Raw genomic sequence first — 18,449 nt, forward strand, 5'->3', positions numbered from 1 at the left:
AGACTGGAGATTGACCCCCAAGTCAGTCCAGATAGGTGGCCTTGGGGGGGGACCCTCCATGAACCTGGGGGTTCCTCCAGCACTCCACTAGGAGTTGTGGCCCCTGGGGGCAGAATGACCCACGCCTCCCATCTTGGGGAGAAACAGTGCAGACCCTCAGCAATGTCCTTTTGCCCAGCATCTTGAGGGGGTGTGGCCAACTCCAGGTCTGGAGGAACAGGAGAAATGTGAGTGCACGGTGGTTATCTTTGCGCTGGGAGGGGGACTGATTGACCTCTTGTTGGCTTCCAAAACCAAACAGGAGCCACAGTCCTGCTCGCAGGGCAGGTTTTCCTGGGTCAGCACATGCATGAAACAGCAGGCGGGTGCGGAGCGTGTCATCCGGAAGGGGTCCTATTCTCCAGGGCGTCCCGGACCGCCTCTGACCTGGCCCAGAGGAAGAGCAGGGCGCCAAGGACAGCGGCTCAGAAAGCGGGGGCTGAGAAGGGAAGTTCCCCCCCGGGTAGGATTAGTTCTGGTCTAATTCTGGGGTGGTGGTGAGTCCTGGACTTGGAGCTACAAGTTAAGTTTCCACCTTGGACTGCTTATTAATTTCTCAGGTAAGAGTTGGGCGCCTACTGTATGCTGATGCCTGGGACACAGACCCAGCCCTGGAGGAGCTGTCAGTCCGGAAATTCCTCTCTTCCCCTCCCTCCCTCCTTGTCTTCCTTCCTCCCTTCCTTCCTCCTTCCAAGCACTATCTGTGCCCCAGAATGGGCTGCAGTGGAGAAGAAACCAGCTGTGTTTCCTACCCTCATGAGGCACCCTGTTCACTGCGGAAGACAATAAACAGGAACGTATCATGCCCAGTGGCAATGAGAAGAAAAAAGTGTAGAGATTGAGAGTGATGAAGACCACAGGGTCGGTCAGGGAAGATGGGGGCCATTCATCACATCCATATATCCAAGCTCATCAAAGCTAAAAAAAAAAAAATACAGGTAACAAAAGCAGCAGTCATCATTTTGCCTTTTCCCAACAACAAATAAAGTAATAAAGCATTATAAACCTGGTTGATGGCGGGGTGGGAGTAGCCACGGCTCTTGAATAGGAGGTTTCTTCAGACGGCTTCTTGTGGGAGGGGTGTGTGAGCTGGCCAGGAGTCACCTGGGGAGGTGGAGTGTGGGCGTGCACGTCTCAGGCAGTGGCCCTGATTGAGTGAGGCCAGACGCCCGTGGGTGAATGGGAGGGTGGTTGGGGCCATGGGTCTTTTCTATGTGGCCCTGGAGAATTGTGTTACTATCTACATGCCCGTCTGAGAAATGGGAATGTCAGCAACAGCAGGAAGGGTGCTTGTGAGCGGTGCCCCCTCAGTCTTTCCCTTTGAAAGGAGACACACGTTTGGCCCTGCAGGCGCTGCCCCTTCCCTCCAGGGTCCGCTGCAGGGCTGATCATCCAGGTTAAGCCAGAGGGCACTGATTGCCTCCCACCTTCCTCCTATACCCATTCTACAGATTAGACAACAGTCTCAGCGAGGCCAGGTACACCGGCTCCAGGTCACCCACCTTATGAGTAAGGACACTGGAACTTGACCCTGACATCTGGGAAGCCTGAGAGATCAACAGGCCGGACAAGGCAAGGTTCAGCCCCCACAAGGCTGTCTTCTTGTACAGACGTTGGGCTTCTCCTCTCTGACCCCGGAGTCTCCGCCTGCTTTCCCAGGGGGCTGGCTCCCCCGTGAGGCCGCTCTGAACACCGACGCTTCACCTTCTTAAGAAACCGAAACAATCTCTCGCTGCCCAGGACGTCCCTCCTCTCAGAAGCACCCTCTGCCAGGAGAGAACTGCACCCCAGCAGGTGTCCTGAGGGGAGGGGAGTCTCGGCAAGTGCAGAGGCTCAGAACCTCAGGTCACTGCCTTCATCCCAATGTGCCTTCCTGGAGCCCAGCGGTGAGGGAGGTTCACGTGCCCCTGGTGACATTGTTGGAGGCCAGTCATCATCTTTGGGGGGAACTGAGGCCGTGGGCAGCTCTAGGGGGCCAGTGGCAGGTGGTTCGAGTCACCCAAGGGACCCAGGGACTGGGATCATTCAGAGCTCCTGCCAGTGGTTGACGCCTTCATTCACTCCTTCGCCTTATTCATCATTCAACTTGTATTTCGAGCACTGACACAGTTCCGGAGGAAGGGGTGTTCAGCAGTGATATCCTGACATTGTCCCTGCCCTCAGAGGGCTTCCAGTCTTGCCCCACTGTCCCCGAGGGGGCCTGGAGCCACAGGTGGCTATTTACATTTAAACAAATTACAATTGTGGGCTTTCCTGGTGGCTCAGTGGTAAAGAATCTGCCTGCCCGATGCAGGAGATGTGGGTTCGATCCCTGCTCCAGGAAGATCCCCTGGAGAAGGAAATGGCAATCCACTGCAGTATTGTTACCTGGAGAATCCCATGGACAGGGAAGCCCGGTGTGCTGCAGTCCATGGGGTGGCAAAGAGTTGGACGTGACTTAGCGACTGAACAACAACAAAATTACAATCAAGAATTTAGTTCATCAGTTGCACAAGTGACAGTTCAAGTGCCCACTGGACGGCACAGGTATGGAACATTCTCCTCCTTACAGAAAGTTCTAGTGGATGGCACTGGCCTGGTGGGAGGAAAGATGTGGCCTAAAACTCACACTGATGGTTCTGTAATTATCCACTGGGATAAATGCCTTCAAGGAGTACTTGGAAGGATACTGACGGAGGCGAACAGGACTGCTTTCTGCAGAAAGGGTTTTGGGAGGATAATGAAAGAGAGCCAGAGCTGGAGTGAAAGCTGCCCAACAGAGGGGGCGCACGGGCAGAGACAGAGAGAGGGTCTTCAGGAGTGAGAAGGTCAGATACACATTTCAAAAATAATAGACTTTAATTTGTAGAGCAGTTTTAGGTTCGCAGGAAAACTGAGCGGAAGCCATTTCCCATATACCTGCTGCTTGCATAGCCTCCACCAACATTCCCAGCAGGACTGCACCTTTGTTACCACTGATGAACCTACACTGATTCATCATATCACCCATACTTTACATTTGGGTTCACTCTCAGTGTTTACCTGGTATGGGTTTGGACAGACGTCCACCATTACAGTATCATACAGAGTAGTTGTCCTGCCCTAGAAATCCTCTGTGCTCGGCCTATTCCTCCCTCTTCTGGTCCCCCTAACTTCTGGCAATTCATGATCTTTTCACTGTCTCCATAACTTCCGCCTTTTCCAGAATGTCATGTCGTTGGAATCATACAGTATGTAGCCTTTTCAGATTGACTTCTTTCACTCAGTAATATGCTTTTAAATTTCTTCCACGTGTTTTCACAGCTTAATAGCTCATTTCGTTTTTTTTTTTGTTTTTTTTTTTTTCAGATTTTTTTAATGTGTATACACTGCTTTGTGTATTTTTGGCTGCACTGGGTCTGCACGGCAGCATGGGGACTCCTCTCTAGTTCTCAGGCATCTCACGGTGGGGACTCCCCTGTTGCTGAGCTCTAGGCTCATGGGCTCCAGCAGTTGCGGCTCGAGGATCTACAGCACAGGCCGAGTAGCTGTGGCGCTTGGGCTGAGTTGCTCCGCCGCACGTGCGATCTTCCCGGATCAGGGATCAAATCCATGTTCCCTGCATTGGCAGGCGGATTCTTATCTGTTGGGCCACAAGGGAAATCCCAATAGCTCATTTCTTTTTAGTGTTGAATAATATCCCATGGTTTCGATGGACTGTGCTCATTTATCTGTTCACCTACACTTCTCAGCAGATGCTATTGAGGGAAGTGCCACCCAAACCCAGAAAGGCCTGTGACAGCGTAGGAGCGGTGAGGCGTTGGAGCCGGCCCCATCCCCGTCTCCTTAAGCCCCACACTCAGTGATTTCCAGCTCAAGTGTTCCTTGGAACTGGGGATCCCAGGACACATGGAGTGCCTTCCTCACTAGGATGAGTAAGAACTACGATGGTTCCAGCTTATAAGTACTGAATGGCTCCTCTCTGCTGGACACGTACGTGTACAACCGCATTTGATTCATCACTGATTTGACAACGCTGATGGAGGGCCTGCTGCTGCCCTGCCCTGTCCAGGGGTGCAGAGCAGTAAACACACCGCACAGCGAGAAACAAACCTGATTCTGCTCCTAAGGGAAGAAAACGAAGGGGCGTGGCAGTCAGGAGGGTCTGGGCCTCTGTGAAACTCCCCCACATGCCTGCCTGAGTCAGAGTTGAGCTCCACTATGGAGGCTTGCATAGTTAAACAATGGGGACTCCATTAACACGCGTGTCTGGAGTGGTACCTGAAGCCTTACCAACCATGAGCTCTTTGAGGCACTGACTGTGCCTGTCCCCACGGAGGTCTGCCCTCAGGGCGCTCTCGATTCTAACTGGACACTAACTGGCTCAACCTGGTGAGGTGGGAGGGAAATGACGCCCAGAGAGAGCTTGATATGAAACTTGATGTACTGGGTTGAATAGTGTATCCCGAAGGTTCAGGTTCACCGGGAATCGCAGAATGTGACCTTATTTGGAAACAAGGTCTCAGCAGATGTCATTAGTTAAGATGAAGTCATGCTGGCCTAAGGTGGATCTTAACTCCAGCATGACTGGTGTCTTTATAAGAAAAGGAGAGGGAATTCCCTGAATTCCCTGGCAGTCCGGTGCTTAGGACTCCACACTTTCACTGCTGAGGATGCAGGCTCCATCCCTGATCAGGGAAGTAAGATCCCACAGGCTGTTCAGTGAGGCCCTCGTGCCCCCCACCCCCCTGCAAAAAATAAAAATAAATAAATAAAAGCAGATACATACACACACTCACATACACAGAGGCAAAGAGGGAAGATGGCCCCAGAGGCAGCTCTTGGTATATGTGGCTACAGGCTAAGGAACTCTAAGAATTGCTGGTATGTGTGTGCTACGTTGCTTCAGTCGTGTCCGACTCTTGGCGACCCTATGGACTCTAGCTCACCAGGCTCTCCTGTCCATGGAATTCTCCAGGCAAGAATACTGGAGTGGTTGCCTTGCCCTCCTCCGGGGGGATCTTCCGTACCCAGGGATTGAAGCTGCATCTTCTGCAGGTTCTGAATTACAGGCAGGCTCTTTACTGCTGAGCCATCCAGGAAGCCCAAGGATTGCTGGCAACTCCCCACAACACAGAAGGATCAGGAAGGATTCTTCCCTTTGGGCCTTTGGAAGGAGCATGGTCCAGTCAACGCTTGCCTTTCTGACGTCTAGCCCGCAGAAGTGTGAGAGGATGAATTTCTGTTGTTTAAGCCACTGAGCTGGCTGTAGTCTGACACCCTCCTCCCAAGAAGCACACTTGCTTAGAGTCACCCAGGAGGAAGTCGGAACAAGCACTCAAATCCAGTTCTTTCTGTCCACAGGATTTTGAGCACAGGCTCTAGACACAGGGCTTCAGCAGTTGCAGCATGCCAGCTCAGTAGTTTCAGCTCCCGGGCCCCGCAGCAGTATCACTAACTGTGGGACACAGGCTTTGCTGCCCTGCTCCACGACACGTGGGATCTTCCCAACCCAGGAGCCAGGCTTCAACTGTGTCCCCTTCATTTGCAGGCGGATTCTTATCCACTCGTACCACTGTGGGAGTCCAACAAATGATTTTTAAATGCAAAACGTTATAAGTGAGAGCATATCATCTATATATTAATTTACCCAGAAAACATTTATTCAGTGCTTATGTCAGGGAGTGCTCCAGTTACACGGCGTCTAGTTTATTGGGGTAGGACAGAAAAAAAAAGAAAAGATACGGTAGATCAGATGGTGAGAAGAGTTATGGAGAAAAATTGCGCAGGATAAGAGCAAGTTTAGGTGTGTGTTCGGGAGGATGGGGAGGAGGTAATTCTATTCTGTGGGGAGAGAGAGAGAGAGAGAGAGAGAGAGAGAGTGTGTGTGTGTGTGTGTGTGTGTGTGCGCGCGCGCGCGCCTGTGCATGTTAACCGGCTCTCTGACAGGTGGTTTCTTAACACTACAGACACCAAGAACAGCGAATGCAAAGGCCTAGAGACAAGAGGGTGCTCGACCGGCAAGAGGGGCCCGCACGGCTGCAAAGGGGCATGCAGTGCGCAGATCTGGAGATGAGGCCGGAGGGCAAGCACAGGTCGGCTTGGCCTCGCGGGCTGAACCCGCGCCCTAGCGCGGCCTTTCCTGCGTGCCGCATCCAACATGGCGGCCACATGGAACCTGCCCGCGGGCGAGCGGAAGTGCGTATCGGCGGGCGCCGGAAGTGGCAGATGGCCCCGCCCCCTGCTCGGGTCTCTGTGGAGCCGCGGACGCGCCGGCTTTGAGCATCCCTGGCCAGCCAGGCGGGAGGTCCTGGAGCTCTGGCTCCGGAGGCAGCGCCTCGGCCCGCCCTCGACATGGCCAGCTCTGGAGAGGTACGGCCGGCGCCTCTCTCCGCTCTACTCCCTGTCCGGCGGCTTTGGCCCCCGCTCGGTCCTCCCCACCCCGACTTCGGTTCCCCTGCGTCCTTTCCGTTTCGTTCCCTGTCCCGCTCCATCCTGCCCGTCCTGACCTCGGTTGGCTCTGTGCTTCCCAGCCGGGCCCCCAACCGCGGCCCCGGGCGGTCCTTCACACTCCGACCCTGACGTCGGCCTGGCTTGGTCCTTCCTGCCCCGACCCTGGCCTTGGCCTCGCCGGGTCCTTCCCACCCAGTCCCGGGCCTTACCCGTTTCCCCATCCGTGACCCGTCCCGCCCCCTAGGACCTCACCCTTTATCTGAAGGTGTAAGCTCTCTCAACCTTCGGTTTTATGTCCCTTTCCCAGTCCCTAATCCTGATGGGCAGACCTCTCCCCGCTCCCTACTTTCCCAGAGTTTCCAGCTCCTGTGCGCCTCCCCGGCCTTTCCCCCCTGCCCCGGGCCTTGGCTCAGCCCTTGGAGCTCTGAGACGTTCCTCCTCCCTGCCCGCTTCCCATCCCATTCTCTGTCCCTGAATGTTCAGTTTCAGCCCAGCCCACTTTTCTCTGAGCCTGCTTGCTGTGTGCCTTGTGAGGGGCAGGGGGTAGTGGAGGAAAAGCCATTTCACCTGGGGGCCTTGTGACTTAACTCTGAATGTTCCACAAATCTGGGTCCGACAGAGAATCCCGCTGAGCTCCTGTAATGTGGTGCAAGGTATTTTCTCTGTGGACCAGGGAGTAGGGGATCTGGACTCTTACTAGGGCTTTCCCATTCGTCGCTCCCTCCCTACTCTTATGTACACTTGTGTGCATCTGTATTTATGGCTTTTGTCCGCCACCCGCAACCACTGAGTGAACTTGCTGAGTCTGATGGGCTTGCTTGTGCTCTGGGGAACTGGAGTGGATGGGGCATGGGTACGTGGAAGGTGGCTAGGGTTGCTGATAGCTCTTCAAGTGAATTTGGGTCAGAAGTGGCCCCTAGATCGAGAGGGAGGCTGTGTGCCACCCCCCCCCCCCCAACACACACACACACAAGCACACACTGGTGGTAGCATTGAAGGGCCAGAGAGTGCCAGCTCCCCGAGGAAGCGTCATGGGGGTAGACTGGCTGTGTTAGCAGATTCTGGTTAGTTGCATGTGCTTAGTGTGTGTGTGGGAGGGTGGAGGGTGTCTGCTACTGTGGTCTTTTGTGGTCCTGGTGCAAAGGCCCCTCTGTTCCTTGAAGTACATGTTGGGGAGCTGCCCAGTGAAGTCTCTTGTCACATCATGAACATCTCTTGGCTTGAGAAGAGAGAGGGGAGTCTTGTTCTGACCTGGATGTGGAGATAAGGTCCTTTTTTCTGTGCTGTGCTTAGTCGCTCAGTCATGTCCAAGGACTGTAGCCCACCTGGCTTCTCTGTCCATGGGGATTCTCCAGGCAACAATAGCTGAGTGGGTTGCCATGCCGTCCATCCTCCAGGGGATCTTCCTGACCCAGGGATTGAACTCAGGTCTCCCGTGTTGCAGGCGGGTTCTTTACCAGCTGAGCTACCACAGAGGCCCCTTTCTCTGGGTGGATCTAATGATTGATTGATTGGTTGAGATATACTTTGCATACCATAAAATTTATATACTTTTAAAATGTGTCTTTACTTTTATTTTTTGGCTGCTGTGTACAGCATGTGAAATCTTAGTGCCCCGACCAGGGTTTGAACCTACATCCCCCTCAGTGCAAACATGAAGTCCTAACCACCGGACTGCCAGGAAAGTCCTTAAAACTTACACTTTTCCCGTGTATATTGCAGTGATTTAAAAAAATGTACTCACAAGTTTGTGCCACCATCCCCACTATCTGATTCCGGAATGGGGTGGTCTGATTTTGAGAGTCCTTGCTGGGTTTGAAATGCAGATGTCCTCCTCCTGTGCTTCTGAGGAGCTGGGCTCTGCACTTTGAATAGCTTTTCGAAAGATTCTGAAGCAGTGGTTCACTGACGCCCAGTTCAGTGCCTCTTTCCATTGGGCATTAAAAGGTGATCCCTGTTCATGAGCTGTTCCTGGCCAAGTGAGGAGACAGGCAGGTAACAAAGCAGTACAACCAACTGATGAGGCCGGAGGGGAGGAGGGTGGCTGGGGCAGAAGGGGGTGACTTAAGTGTGTCTGGGGTGCTGGAAGGGCTTCCTGGGGAGGGAGCCTTTGAGCTGAGGTTTCCAGAGTAGCAGTTTCCCTTCTGTGTTGGGGACATCATTGAGGGGAGGGAGCAGCTGTGCCAAGGCTTGGAGGTCTGACTGCTGGGTATTGGGGGACATTCTGGAAATTGCCAACTAGAGAAGCAAAAACTTACAAAGAGGGGCAGTGGGGCTTGCCTGGTGGTCCAGTGGCTGACTCTGCACTCCCAAGCAGGGGGCCCAGGTTCAGGCCCGGGTCAGGGAACTAAGACCCCCACATGCTAAGAATTTAATACTAAATAAATAAATAAACTAAGAAAAAAAAAAAGGTGATGTGAGAATCATCCCTTCAGGTCGCTACTTTGATTATTAAACAGAATTGTAGAGTTCCACATACTTGGAGGAGAATGTTGTAGCGAACTTCCCTCTATGTACTCATCGCCCAGTTTTTAAAAAATTCTTATTGGAGTGTAGTTGGTTTAAAGGGTTGTGTTAGTTTCAAGTGTACAGCAAGGTGAATCAGTTACGTGTACACACACCACTCTTTTTCAGGTTCTTTTCCCATATGGATGAGTACAGTGTGTTGAGTAGAGTTCCCTGTGCTTCCTCGCCCAGTTTTAATAGTTAACACAGGTCTTGGTTCGTCTCTGACCCTCCCACCCCTTCCTTGTCCCTTGGGTTATTTAGAGCACATCACAGACATCTCCTCAGTTGATCTCTGAACCCTGCGATTTCTTTGGGTGCCTGACTATAAACAGTCAGACAGTGAACATCCTAGAAGGGGATTTTTTTACGGGGCCAGTACCTAGGTTTCAGTTTAATTTGAATTAACTTTTTAAAAAAATTGTTTAAAAGAACAACACAGTTTGTCGAATAAACTCTTTGAACCCCCCACTCTTGAAATTGTTTTCAGCGTGTCGTCTGGTGCTAGCTGATTCCTAAGTGTCCCTGATAAGGATCACCTGGCCCTGAGCAGGGATTTCCGGACACCCCCGGAAGCCCCTGGCTGGACCCTGCCCGAAGCCCCTGCAGCCCTTTTCCGGTGGTGGAGGGCGGGGCGGTCTCGGTTCCGCAAATCAGGCCCTGTCTTGCGTATCCTTGCCCTCTGACCTCGGGCTACTTATCTGACTTTTTTTTAAAAGATGGAGGATGGGGCTGCCTGAAGTTTCCCGTGCTGAGAACACATTTTCCGGAGAGGCAGAGGGAAGCACGAACTGGTGTATTTGGGTGTGCGTGGACGTGGGCCTTGTGCGGCCCACGTTTTCATTTGGCGAATGAAGAGGCGAGAAGCCTCCTGTTGCCTCCGCAGAGGCTTTCCTGGAGGGCTGGGGGGTGCCTCGGCTCCAGGGAGAAGACCACTGGTGCAAACCCTGCAGGACTGGGCCTCCTACCAGCATGGGCCTTCGGGAGACCAGGGGGAACCCATCTGCCCTGCTGCCTGGGCAGCTGGTCCTCACCCAAGCCCGCCGCCCTGAAAGCCCGTGCCTGCCTGGGGTGGAGCGTGGGACGCTGGCCTCTGGACAGCCCTGGGGGGCGCAGCACGTGCTGGGACTGGACGGAGGAAGACGCAGCTCAAGTCCTGCTTTGTTGTGTGTTTTTGTTTTCTTTTTTAAAAAATTCTTGTAATTTCTAGGTGGTAGCTTAACTGCGGGAATTATATGAGGCTGGTGTTACTGAGAGCGTGTTCCCCCGTGTTCTCCTTGCTCTGCAGCGGGCATTCTTACTTTGATAAATCTGCAAATTGCGGGGGGCGGTTAGAAGGGGTTAGCCTCGGGTTGCTTGGGGGAATCGAGGCCCAGCCCTTCCCTCTTGTCCCTAGGAGCCCGGCACACCGAGCTCGCCTGATACTAATCGCTGCTGGTTCCACCTGCGCTCGGGAGATGGAATCCCTCGGTCTAGGGAAAATCCCATGGACGGAGGAACCTGGTAGGCTACAGTCCATGGGGTCGCAAAGAGTCGGACACGACTGAGCGAGTATCTGTATCTATGTAGGGTGGGGTCTGGGAATCTGATTTTTAACAGATGTGCCTGGTCGATCCCAGATAACTGGACCTGGGAAATTTCTCAGGAAAGTAATGTATGGTTAGAAAGGCTGGACCCAGGATATAGCGACCCAGGGCAGCTTGTGGACTTGGGCCTTATGGCCGCCTGCTGCCCTGGTAAAGGTGGGAGGAAGGAAGGAGGGAAGAGAAGGCAAACCTGGCTGCCGCCTCTCAGGGGGACGGGAAAGTGGGAGGGGCCGGTGCTGGTAGGTAGGCAGGGTGCGTTCAAACCTTTCCTGCCCTGGCGAGGGCTTGGCTGGATGCAGAGGCCAGAGGGGCGTCGCAGTCAGAGCTCCCAGGAGTCCCCTGGTGCCTGCGTGGGGTGCGCAGAGGGGCCCTTCCTCCTGGACCTCGCGGTTGCCAGGGCAGCAGCGCGGCTCTCCAGGCCTTGACGCTTCCATCCTTGGCAGGTATTGCCAGCGCAGAAGCAGGCTGGGGAAGGTGGGGCTGGCAGACAGCCTCACTGGACGAGCCGGGAGAAATGTCGCAGAGGCGCCCCCCTCAGGTCGGTTTAGAGGCAAGAGGGTCCCTTCCGGAAGTGTTGGAAAGATACAGGGACGCCTCCCTCCCATCCCCCGCCATGCCCCTCAATGGGCTCTTCCAAGAGAATCCCAGTTCCTTGATTTCAGGGATTTCCTGTCAGACTAACAGAGACCTGGTCCCTCTCCCTCTTGGTTGTACAAGGCACTGATCAGTAAGATGGGAAGCCCACATTTGGGCAGAAAATCTTCTGTTGTTTGCAAAAAGAAGATGAAACAGTAGGATATGTGGACATCTTACTGGAAATGCCAACACAGGTTTCTAGCCAGAAGTGGAGAGAAGCTGCGTTGCCTCCATTGCTTTTTATGAATCTTTTAAGATTTTAAAATGGCGTTGGTATGGTCGGTGCTGCTTCTTAATTATGACGGCTTCATCATTTCGTTCTCATTTTACTCGTCCTTAACAACAGTGCTGAGAGGTTCCCATCTGGAGCTGTTCTGAGGAGCTGATACACAGTAACTACTTAACCCATCACAGTGATCCTGGGAGGTGAAGACCAGGTATCATTGTTTCTGGATGGAATTCACCTGCCCGAGGGTTTTAACACTGACATTCGGGGCTAAGGAGGAGAAACGTCAGCTCTCATAAATGACAGCCTTGGCTGATGGTCGTGAGTTGAGTCGGAAACCTGTCAGACTTGGCTGAGGAACTTTGGTAGAAGAAAAATCTCTCTTAAATTTAAAAAAAAAAAAAAATTGAAATTTCACTCTGACTCTGTTACGTTCCAAGAGAGATGAGATCCTGCTCTGCGGATTAGCAAGGGGGCTTTCGGAGAATGTCAGGGGCTCTCGCTCTGTTGTTAAGAGTTTTGGTAACAGCTCCTCTTCCCCACGGACCACGGTGAGGACTTCCCTTGGCTGCGGGCCGCCCTTGGGGATCCCATGGAAACTTGGTGCCCCTTATTTTCAGGACACGTGCGATGACAGCGATGCGTCCCCCGCGGCGGCCCCGGTGGCAGACAGTGCCCACCTGCTGGGCTTCTCCGATGAGATCCTCCTGCACATCCTAAGCCACGTGCCCAGCACGGACCTGGTGCTGAATGTCCGGCGCACCTGCCGGAAGCTTGCGGCGCTGTGCCTGGACAAGAGCCTCACCCACACGGTGCTGCTGCAGAAGGACTATGAGGTGAGGGGCCCGGGGCGGCGCCCGGCATGGGGTAGAGCTGGGGAACAGCCGAGGTGCCCCGCTGAGGCCTGGGGTGCCTGCAGGGACTTCCTTGGTGAGCCAGTGGTTGGGACCCCGCCTTCCAGTGCAGGGGATGTGGGTTCAGTCCCTGGTGGGGGAGCTGAGAGCCCGCCTGCCTCACAGCGAAAGAACCAGAACATAAACACCCCGGGGCAATATTGTAACGCATGCAATAAAGACTTTTCCAAGACCTCTAGGCCCCGGGCCTGGAGTATTAGCCGCCTGGGCCAGGGTATAGGCGAGGTGGGTGTCATTCTGGGAGGGTCTTAGGTCCTGGCACCAGGCCAGGGGGGAAACCGATTTCCAGGTCGAGAGGTACCCAGGAGCGGACCTTCAGATCCATGAAAGGTCCCGGGCTCTCCTGTGAACTTGAGCACAGTCAGAGACACCACCTTGGCCTGCCAGCCGCAGCTGGGACTCCAGGTTGCCTGCATCCTCACTAGTGCTTGATGCTGTTAGTCTTCTGGTGGCAGCCATTCTGATGCACGGGAGCTGGTATCTCATTGTGGGTTTAGCTTGGTTTCCCGGTGAAGGACGCTGTCACATATTTTCATCAGGTGCAAGGGCGATTTGTGTATCGTCTCAGAAATGTCTGTGCAAGGCTCTTGCCCACTCATTATTTTCTTTTTTTTTTTTTAGTGAGTTTTGGGAGTTCTGTGTATGTTCTGGTACAATCCTTGGTCAGACATATTGTGAATGTTTCCTCATAGTCTATGGCTTGCCGTTTCATTTTATTAGCAGTGTCTTTTGAGGAGTGTAAATTTTTCATTTTTGTTGTTAATTCAGTCGGTAAGTTGTGTCCCACCTCTTTGCAGTCCCATGGATTGCAGCACACCAGGCTTCCCTGTCCTTCACTATCTCCTGGAGTTTGCTTAAATGCATGTCCATTGAGTCGGTGAAGCCAGTCTTTTGAAGAGTATAAGTTTTTCATTTTGCTGATGTCCAGTTGAATTTTTGAGTTCCTGCTTTTTGTATTCTGTTGAAAAAAATCTTTGTTGGAGAAGGAAATGGCAGCCCACTCCAGTATTCTTGCCTGGAAAATCCCATGGATGGCAGAGCCTGGTATGCTGCCTTCCACGGGGTCGCAAAGATAAGTCTCCAAAAACAATGTTAACTGCTCTTCTTTCATCTTAAGCTTTACTAGACACAGTGGTAAACAGATTACTTCAATAGAGTAGGTTTATATTTTTAAAGACAGGTCTCTTCACTGCTTTTTTCCTCCCAGAAAAATTAATTTCCAATAGCATACATATAATCTTCGAAACCTTTTTCACTGCTATTCTGTAACACAGATGTAGGAGTTCGTATGCCTTTTAATAACTAGAAAGAGTTGTAGGTTTAGCTCCACATGAATTCAAGGGACCTATGACTTGTTAGCTGGCTCAGAAATTGGTCAGTTATCCTTTTCTTAAGGATCCTGGAATAGTCATGCTAATGTTACACTGACCCAACCGGAAGGGTATATTAAGTAGTTAATTTTAAAACTACAGAAATACAGAAAAACGTGTAAGAAAAATGACTTATAGAATTTTGGGGAACATATATAACAATTTGTGGGGTCCAATATGTGTAATCAGGTCCTTCTGGCCTGTATCTGTGAGGCTTTTTTCCATAATTCTGTAGAAGCCAGTCATCTAAGTATACAATGTTGTTTACCTTCTCCACACCTGATTTCTTTATACCCTTTATTTTGTAATTGTATCATTTGTCTAGGAAGTTCTTGGCCATATAACTTACTTTGATTTTTCCCTCTGTATAGGCTCTCTGCCTCCCTTTTTGAGTTTAACAATATTTGTTGAACATTTTCCAAGTAAATACTGCTCATGTTAGCCAACAAAAAAAGAAAAAATCTTTGTGAAAGCTGAGGTCATGAAGATTTCCTCCTGCTGTCTTCTTTCTTCTTTTCATCTAACGCTATATTACTTTCAGGTATACACTGTCATGGTTTGCTATTTGTATGCAATGGGGAATGATCATGTTGAACAGTTGTTACCTTACGGAGGTATAATTTTTTTTTCTTGTGATGAGAACTTTTAAGATCTTTTCTTGCAACTTTCAAAGAGGCAGTATGTTTGCATCTTTGTGATAATAATGTGGGGTTATTAACTACAGTCCCTGTGCTCTACTTCACATCCCCAGGACTTATTTTATAACTGGAAGTTTGTGCCTTTTGATTATCTTCTCCCTCCAAATCACCAATCTGTTCCCTATATCCATGAGCTTGGTTTTAAAATTTCCTCTTTCTTATGGAAGTCTAGTTGACTTACACTATTATATCAGTTTCAGGTGTACAACATAATGATTTGATATTTTTCTAGATTATACATCATAGGAAGTTATTATAATATTATTGACTATATTCCTGTACTGTAAGAGGTTTGTTTTTTTTTTAGTTCCACATATAAGTGAGATCTTACACTGTTTGTCTTTCTCTTACTTAATTCGCTTAGTGTAATTACTTAATTCACTTAGTGTAATGCCCTTAAGGTCCATCCATGTTGTTGCAAATGGCAAGACTTTCTTCTTTTCTTTTTTTATGACTGAGGAATACCACATTGTGTGTGTGTGTTTCAATCACAGCTTCTCTCTCCATTCACCCACTGATGGACGCTTAAGCTGTTTCCATGCCTTGGCTGTTGTAAATAACACTGTTGTGAACATGAGGGTGCAGATAATCTTTCTGACTTAGTGTTCTTGCTTTCTTTGGGTAAATACCCAGAAGTGGAATTGCTAAATCATTTGGTAGTTCTGTTTTTAATATTTTGAGAAGCCTCCATGCTGTTTTCCATGGCGGTTGCATCAATTTACATTCCCACCAACAGTGTCCAAGGGCTCCCTTTTTACCACATCCTGGTCAACGCTTGTTATTTTGGTCTTCTTGATGATGGCCATTCTGAGAGGTGTGAGGAGGTTTTTTAAAATTTAATTTTTATTTATTTATTTTTTTGGCTGCGCAGTGCAGCATACAGGATCTTAGTTCCCTGACCAGCAGTTGCTCCCTGCACTGGGGTCTTAGCTACTGGGCCACCAGGGAAGGCCTCGTCTGGAGCGTTTAGAATTGTCTTTCACCTGTGTGGTTCTGGGTGTGGACATTGCTCTAAAGAAGTGATCACTTGCAGAGCCTTACATACACAGACGCTCCATGCTGTGTTGTCGGAAGGCCTTGGTGGCTGCTGGGCCCACAACTGGATATACTGTGGCTCCCTGACCGTCCAGGATTTTGAGGAACATGTAACCATGTGAACATACACGTGATGTAAAAGAAAGCAAGAGCCAAAGCCTGCTTTCCGGACACGATTCCACTGTGTGATTTGAAAAAAACCCACATAACATGAAACTTCCCTTCCTGACTATTTTAAGCATACCATTCCGTTGGCCCTAAGTACATTCACAGGGTTACACAACCGTCTTCCCTCTTCCTGAAAGTCTTTTTAATCGTCTTAAACAGAAGTATTGGAACTATTAGGCAGTAACTCCCATTCCGCTTTCCCCAGGCCTCTGGTAACCTCTGTTCAACTTTCTCTTTCTGATCTTGCCTTTTCTGGATCTCTCACATCAGTGGGATCAGATAGCATGGGATCTTTATGACAGGCTTCTTGGAGCATTGCGTCCTCAGGGCTCGGCCCGTGCTGCCTCAGCATCCGAGCTTCACCATCCCTCCCCGTGCTGAGCAGAATTGCGCCGCGTGGACAGACCCCGCTGCCTTATCTGTTCAGCGGTCAATGGACAACTTGGGTTGCTGCCATTTTGTTCTTTCTTTGTTTGTTTATTTTCCATTTATTTTTATTAGTTGGAGGCTAATTACTTTAAAATATTGTAGTGGTTTTTGCCATACGTTGACATGAATCAGCCATGGATTTACATGTATTCCCCATCCCGATCCTGGGTTGCTGCCATTTTTTCGATTCTTGTGGATGGTGCTGCTGTGAGCCAGGGTCTGCTGTTGGTCCAAGCCCCTGCTTTCAGTCCTCGTTTGCACACTTGACCATGGACTTGTGGGTCACGGGGTGACTCTGGCTTTTTGGGGGATCCACCAGACTTTTCCCCAGGGGCTGCCCCACTTTCCCCTCCCGCTGGCTGGGGCTCTGGCTGCCAGGGGGAGGTGAGTGTGTGGGGAGGGATGAGGCGGCTCCCTGACCGTCACGGGGGAGGGTGCAGTCTGGGGGGGTGAGGGCGACGCTAGTGCCTTCAGCCCCTCTTTGTCCCCTCTCCCGCCATCCGCAGGCCAGCGAGGACAAGGTGAAGCAGCTGGTGAAGGAGATCGGCCGGGACATGCAGCAGCTCAGCATGGCTGGCTGCTACTGGCTGTCGGGCGCCACGGTGGAGCACGTGGCCCGCTGCCGCGGGCTGGTGCGTGTCAACCTGTCGGGCTGCCCGCTGACCTCCCTGCGCCTCTCCAAGGTGCTGTCGGCCCTGCCGCAGCTGCGCTCCCTGGCCATCGACGTGAGCCCCGGCTTCGACGCCAGCCAGCTGAGCGGCGAGTGCAAGGCCACGCTGAGCCGCGTGCGGGAGCTCAAGCAGACGCTGTACACGCCCTCGTACGGCGTGGTGCCCTGCTGCACCAGCCTCGAGAAGCTGCTGCTCTACTTCGAGATCCTGGACCGCACGCGGGAGGGCGCCGTGCTCTCGGGCCAGCTCATGGTGGGCCAGAGCAACGTGCCGCACTACCAGCACCTGCGCGTCTTCTACGCCCGCCTGGCCCCCGGCTACATCAACCAGGAGGTGGTGCGCCTCTACCTGGCCGTGCTCAGCGACCGCACGCCCGAGAACCTGCACGCCTTCCTCATCTCCGTGCCTGGCAGCTTCGCCGAGAGCGAGGCCACCCGGAACCTGCTGGAGTCCATGGCCCGCAACGTGGCGCTGGACGCCCTGCAGCTGCCCAAGTCCTGGCTCAACGGCTCGGCCCTGCTGCAGCACATGAAGTTCAGCAGCCCCTTCTACTTCAGCTTCAGCCGCTGCGCCCTGTCTGGCGGCCACCTCCTGCAGCGCGTCATCGATGGCGGCAGGGACCTCCGGAGCCTGGCCGGCCTGAACCTCAGCGGCTGTGCGCACTGCCTGGCGCCCGACTGCCTGCTCCGCAAGGCAGAGGACGACATCGACCCCACCATCCTGGAGGCGCTGGTGGTGGCCTGCCCCAACCTGCGGCACCTCAACCTGTCGGCCGCCCACCACCACAGCCCCGAGGGCCCGGGCCAGCACTTGTGCCAGCTGCTGGCCCGGCTGCCCCGCCTGCGCTCCCTGTCACTGCCCGTCTGCGCCGTGGCCGACTCCCCGCCACGGGCCGACCGCGCACCCGTCCCACCCGCCATGCGTGCGGTGCCCCGGGGCTTCGGCAAGAAAGTCCGTATCGGTGTGCCATCCATCTCCTTCCCCGGGCCGGCAGGCCCCCAGCCGTCCTCAGTGTTCTGGTCGCTGCTGAAGAATGTGCCCTTCCTGGACCGCCTCGAGCTGATCGGCTCCAACTTCTCATCTGCCATGCCGCGCAATGAGCCCGCCATCCGCAACTCCCTGCCGCCCTGCAGCCGGGCACAGAGCGTCGGGGACGCAGAGGTGGCCGCCATCAGCCAGCTGGCCTTCCTGAGGCACCTGACGCTGGCCCAGCTGCCCAGCATCCTGACGGGCTCAGGGCTGGTGAGCATCGGCCTGCAGTGCCAGCAGCTGCAGTCGCTCTCGCTCGCCCACCTGGGCCTGATGGGCAGCGTGGTCTACATGTCTGGCCTCTCAGACATGCTGAAGCACTGCAAGCGGCTGAAAGACCTCAGGTGAGGGGGCCCACGCCCCTCCACGGCCCCTGTGGGTCCTTCCACAGTCTCCAGGGCACAGAGTGAAGTGCAGAGTACAGCCTTGAGTTCGGCAAGCGTTTACATTCCTGCCGCGTGCCTGCCAAGACGGAGGGTGCAGGCCTGAGAGTCTCGAGGGCTGGGGGCTTGACAGGGACTGATGGTGTGTAGTGGGGGGCGTGGGGGTGGGGGGCTGGAGCGACAGCGGTCGGTGGCATCCCGGCAGAGCGCACAGGGGCCGTGCTCCTGAGCCTAGTCTGGGACATCGCCCTTGTCGCTGGCTGTTTGAGTGCCTGTGTTCCAGAGGCTCGGGCGCCAGTCAGAGGGGGGCCCGAAAGGTGGGCAGGCACTGGGGGGGGCCCCTGAGCCC

The 18,449-nt window shown here is 53.0% G+C and overlaps 1 protein-coding gene across 2 annotated transcripts in view; it reads left to right on the forward strand.

The window, feature by feature from the left end:
• The first annotated feature begins 5,974 nt into the window (after window positions 1-5,974).
• The window catches only part of FBXL18 (F-box and leucine rich repeat protein 18), a 32,018-nt gene continuing 19,543 nt past the window's right edge, over window positions 5,975-18,449 (forward strand). Inside the window, exons 1-3 of one of the 2 annotated variants that reach the window (XM_070460468.1) lie at window positions 5,975-6,369; window positions 12,024-12,239; window positions 16,524-18,061. In XM_070460468.1, the coding sequence (XP_070316569.1) occupies window positions 6,352-6,369; window positions 12,024-12,239; window positions 16,524-18,061 (1,772 nt within the window). In that variant the 5' untranslated portion in view covers window positions 5,975-6,351. The remainder of the gene's footprint in view (window positions 6,370-12,023; window positions 12,240-16,523; window positions 18,062-18,449) is intronic. The other variant, XM_020874716.2, reaches the window with a different exon arrangement.

This window comes from Odocoileus virginianus, chromosome 33 (assembly GCF_023699985.2).
Source record: "Odocoileus virginianus isolate 20LAN1187 ecotype Illinois chromosome 33, Ovbor_1.2, whole genome shotgun sequence".
Classification (NCBI taxonomy): Eukaryota; Metazoa; Chordata; class Mammalia; order Artiodactyla; family Cervidae; genus Odocoileus; species Odocoileus virginianus.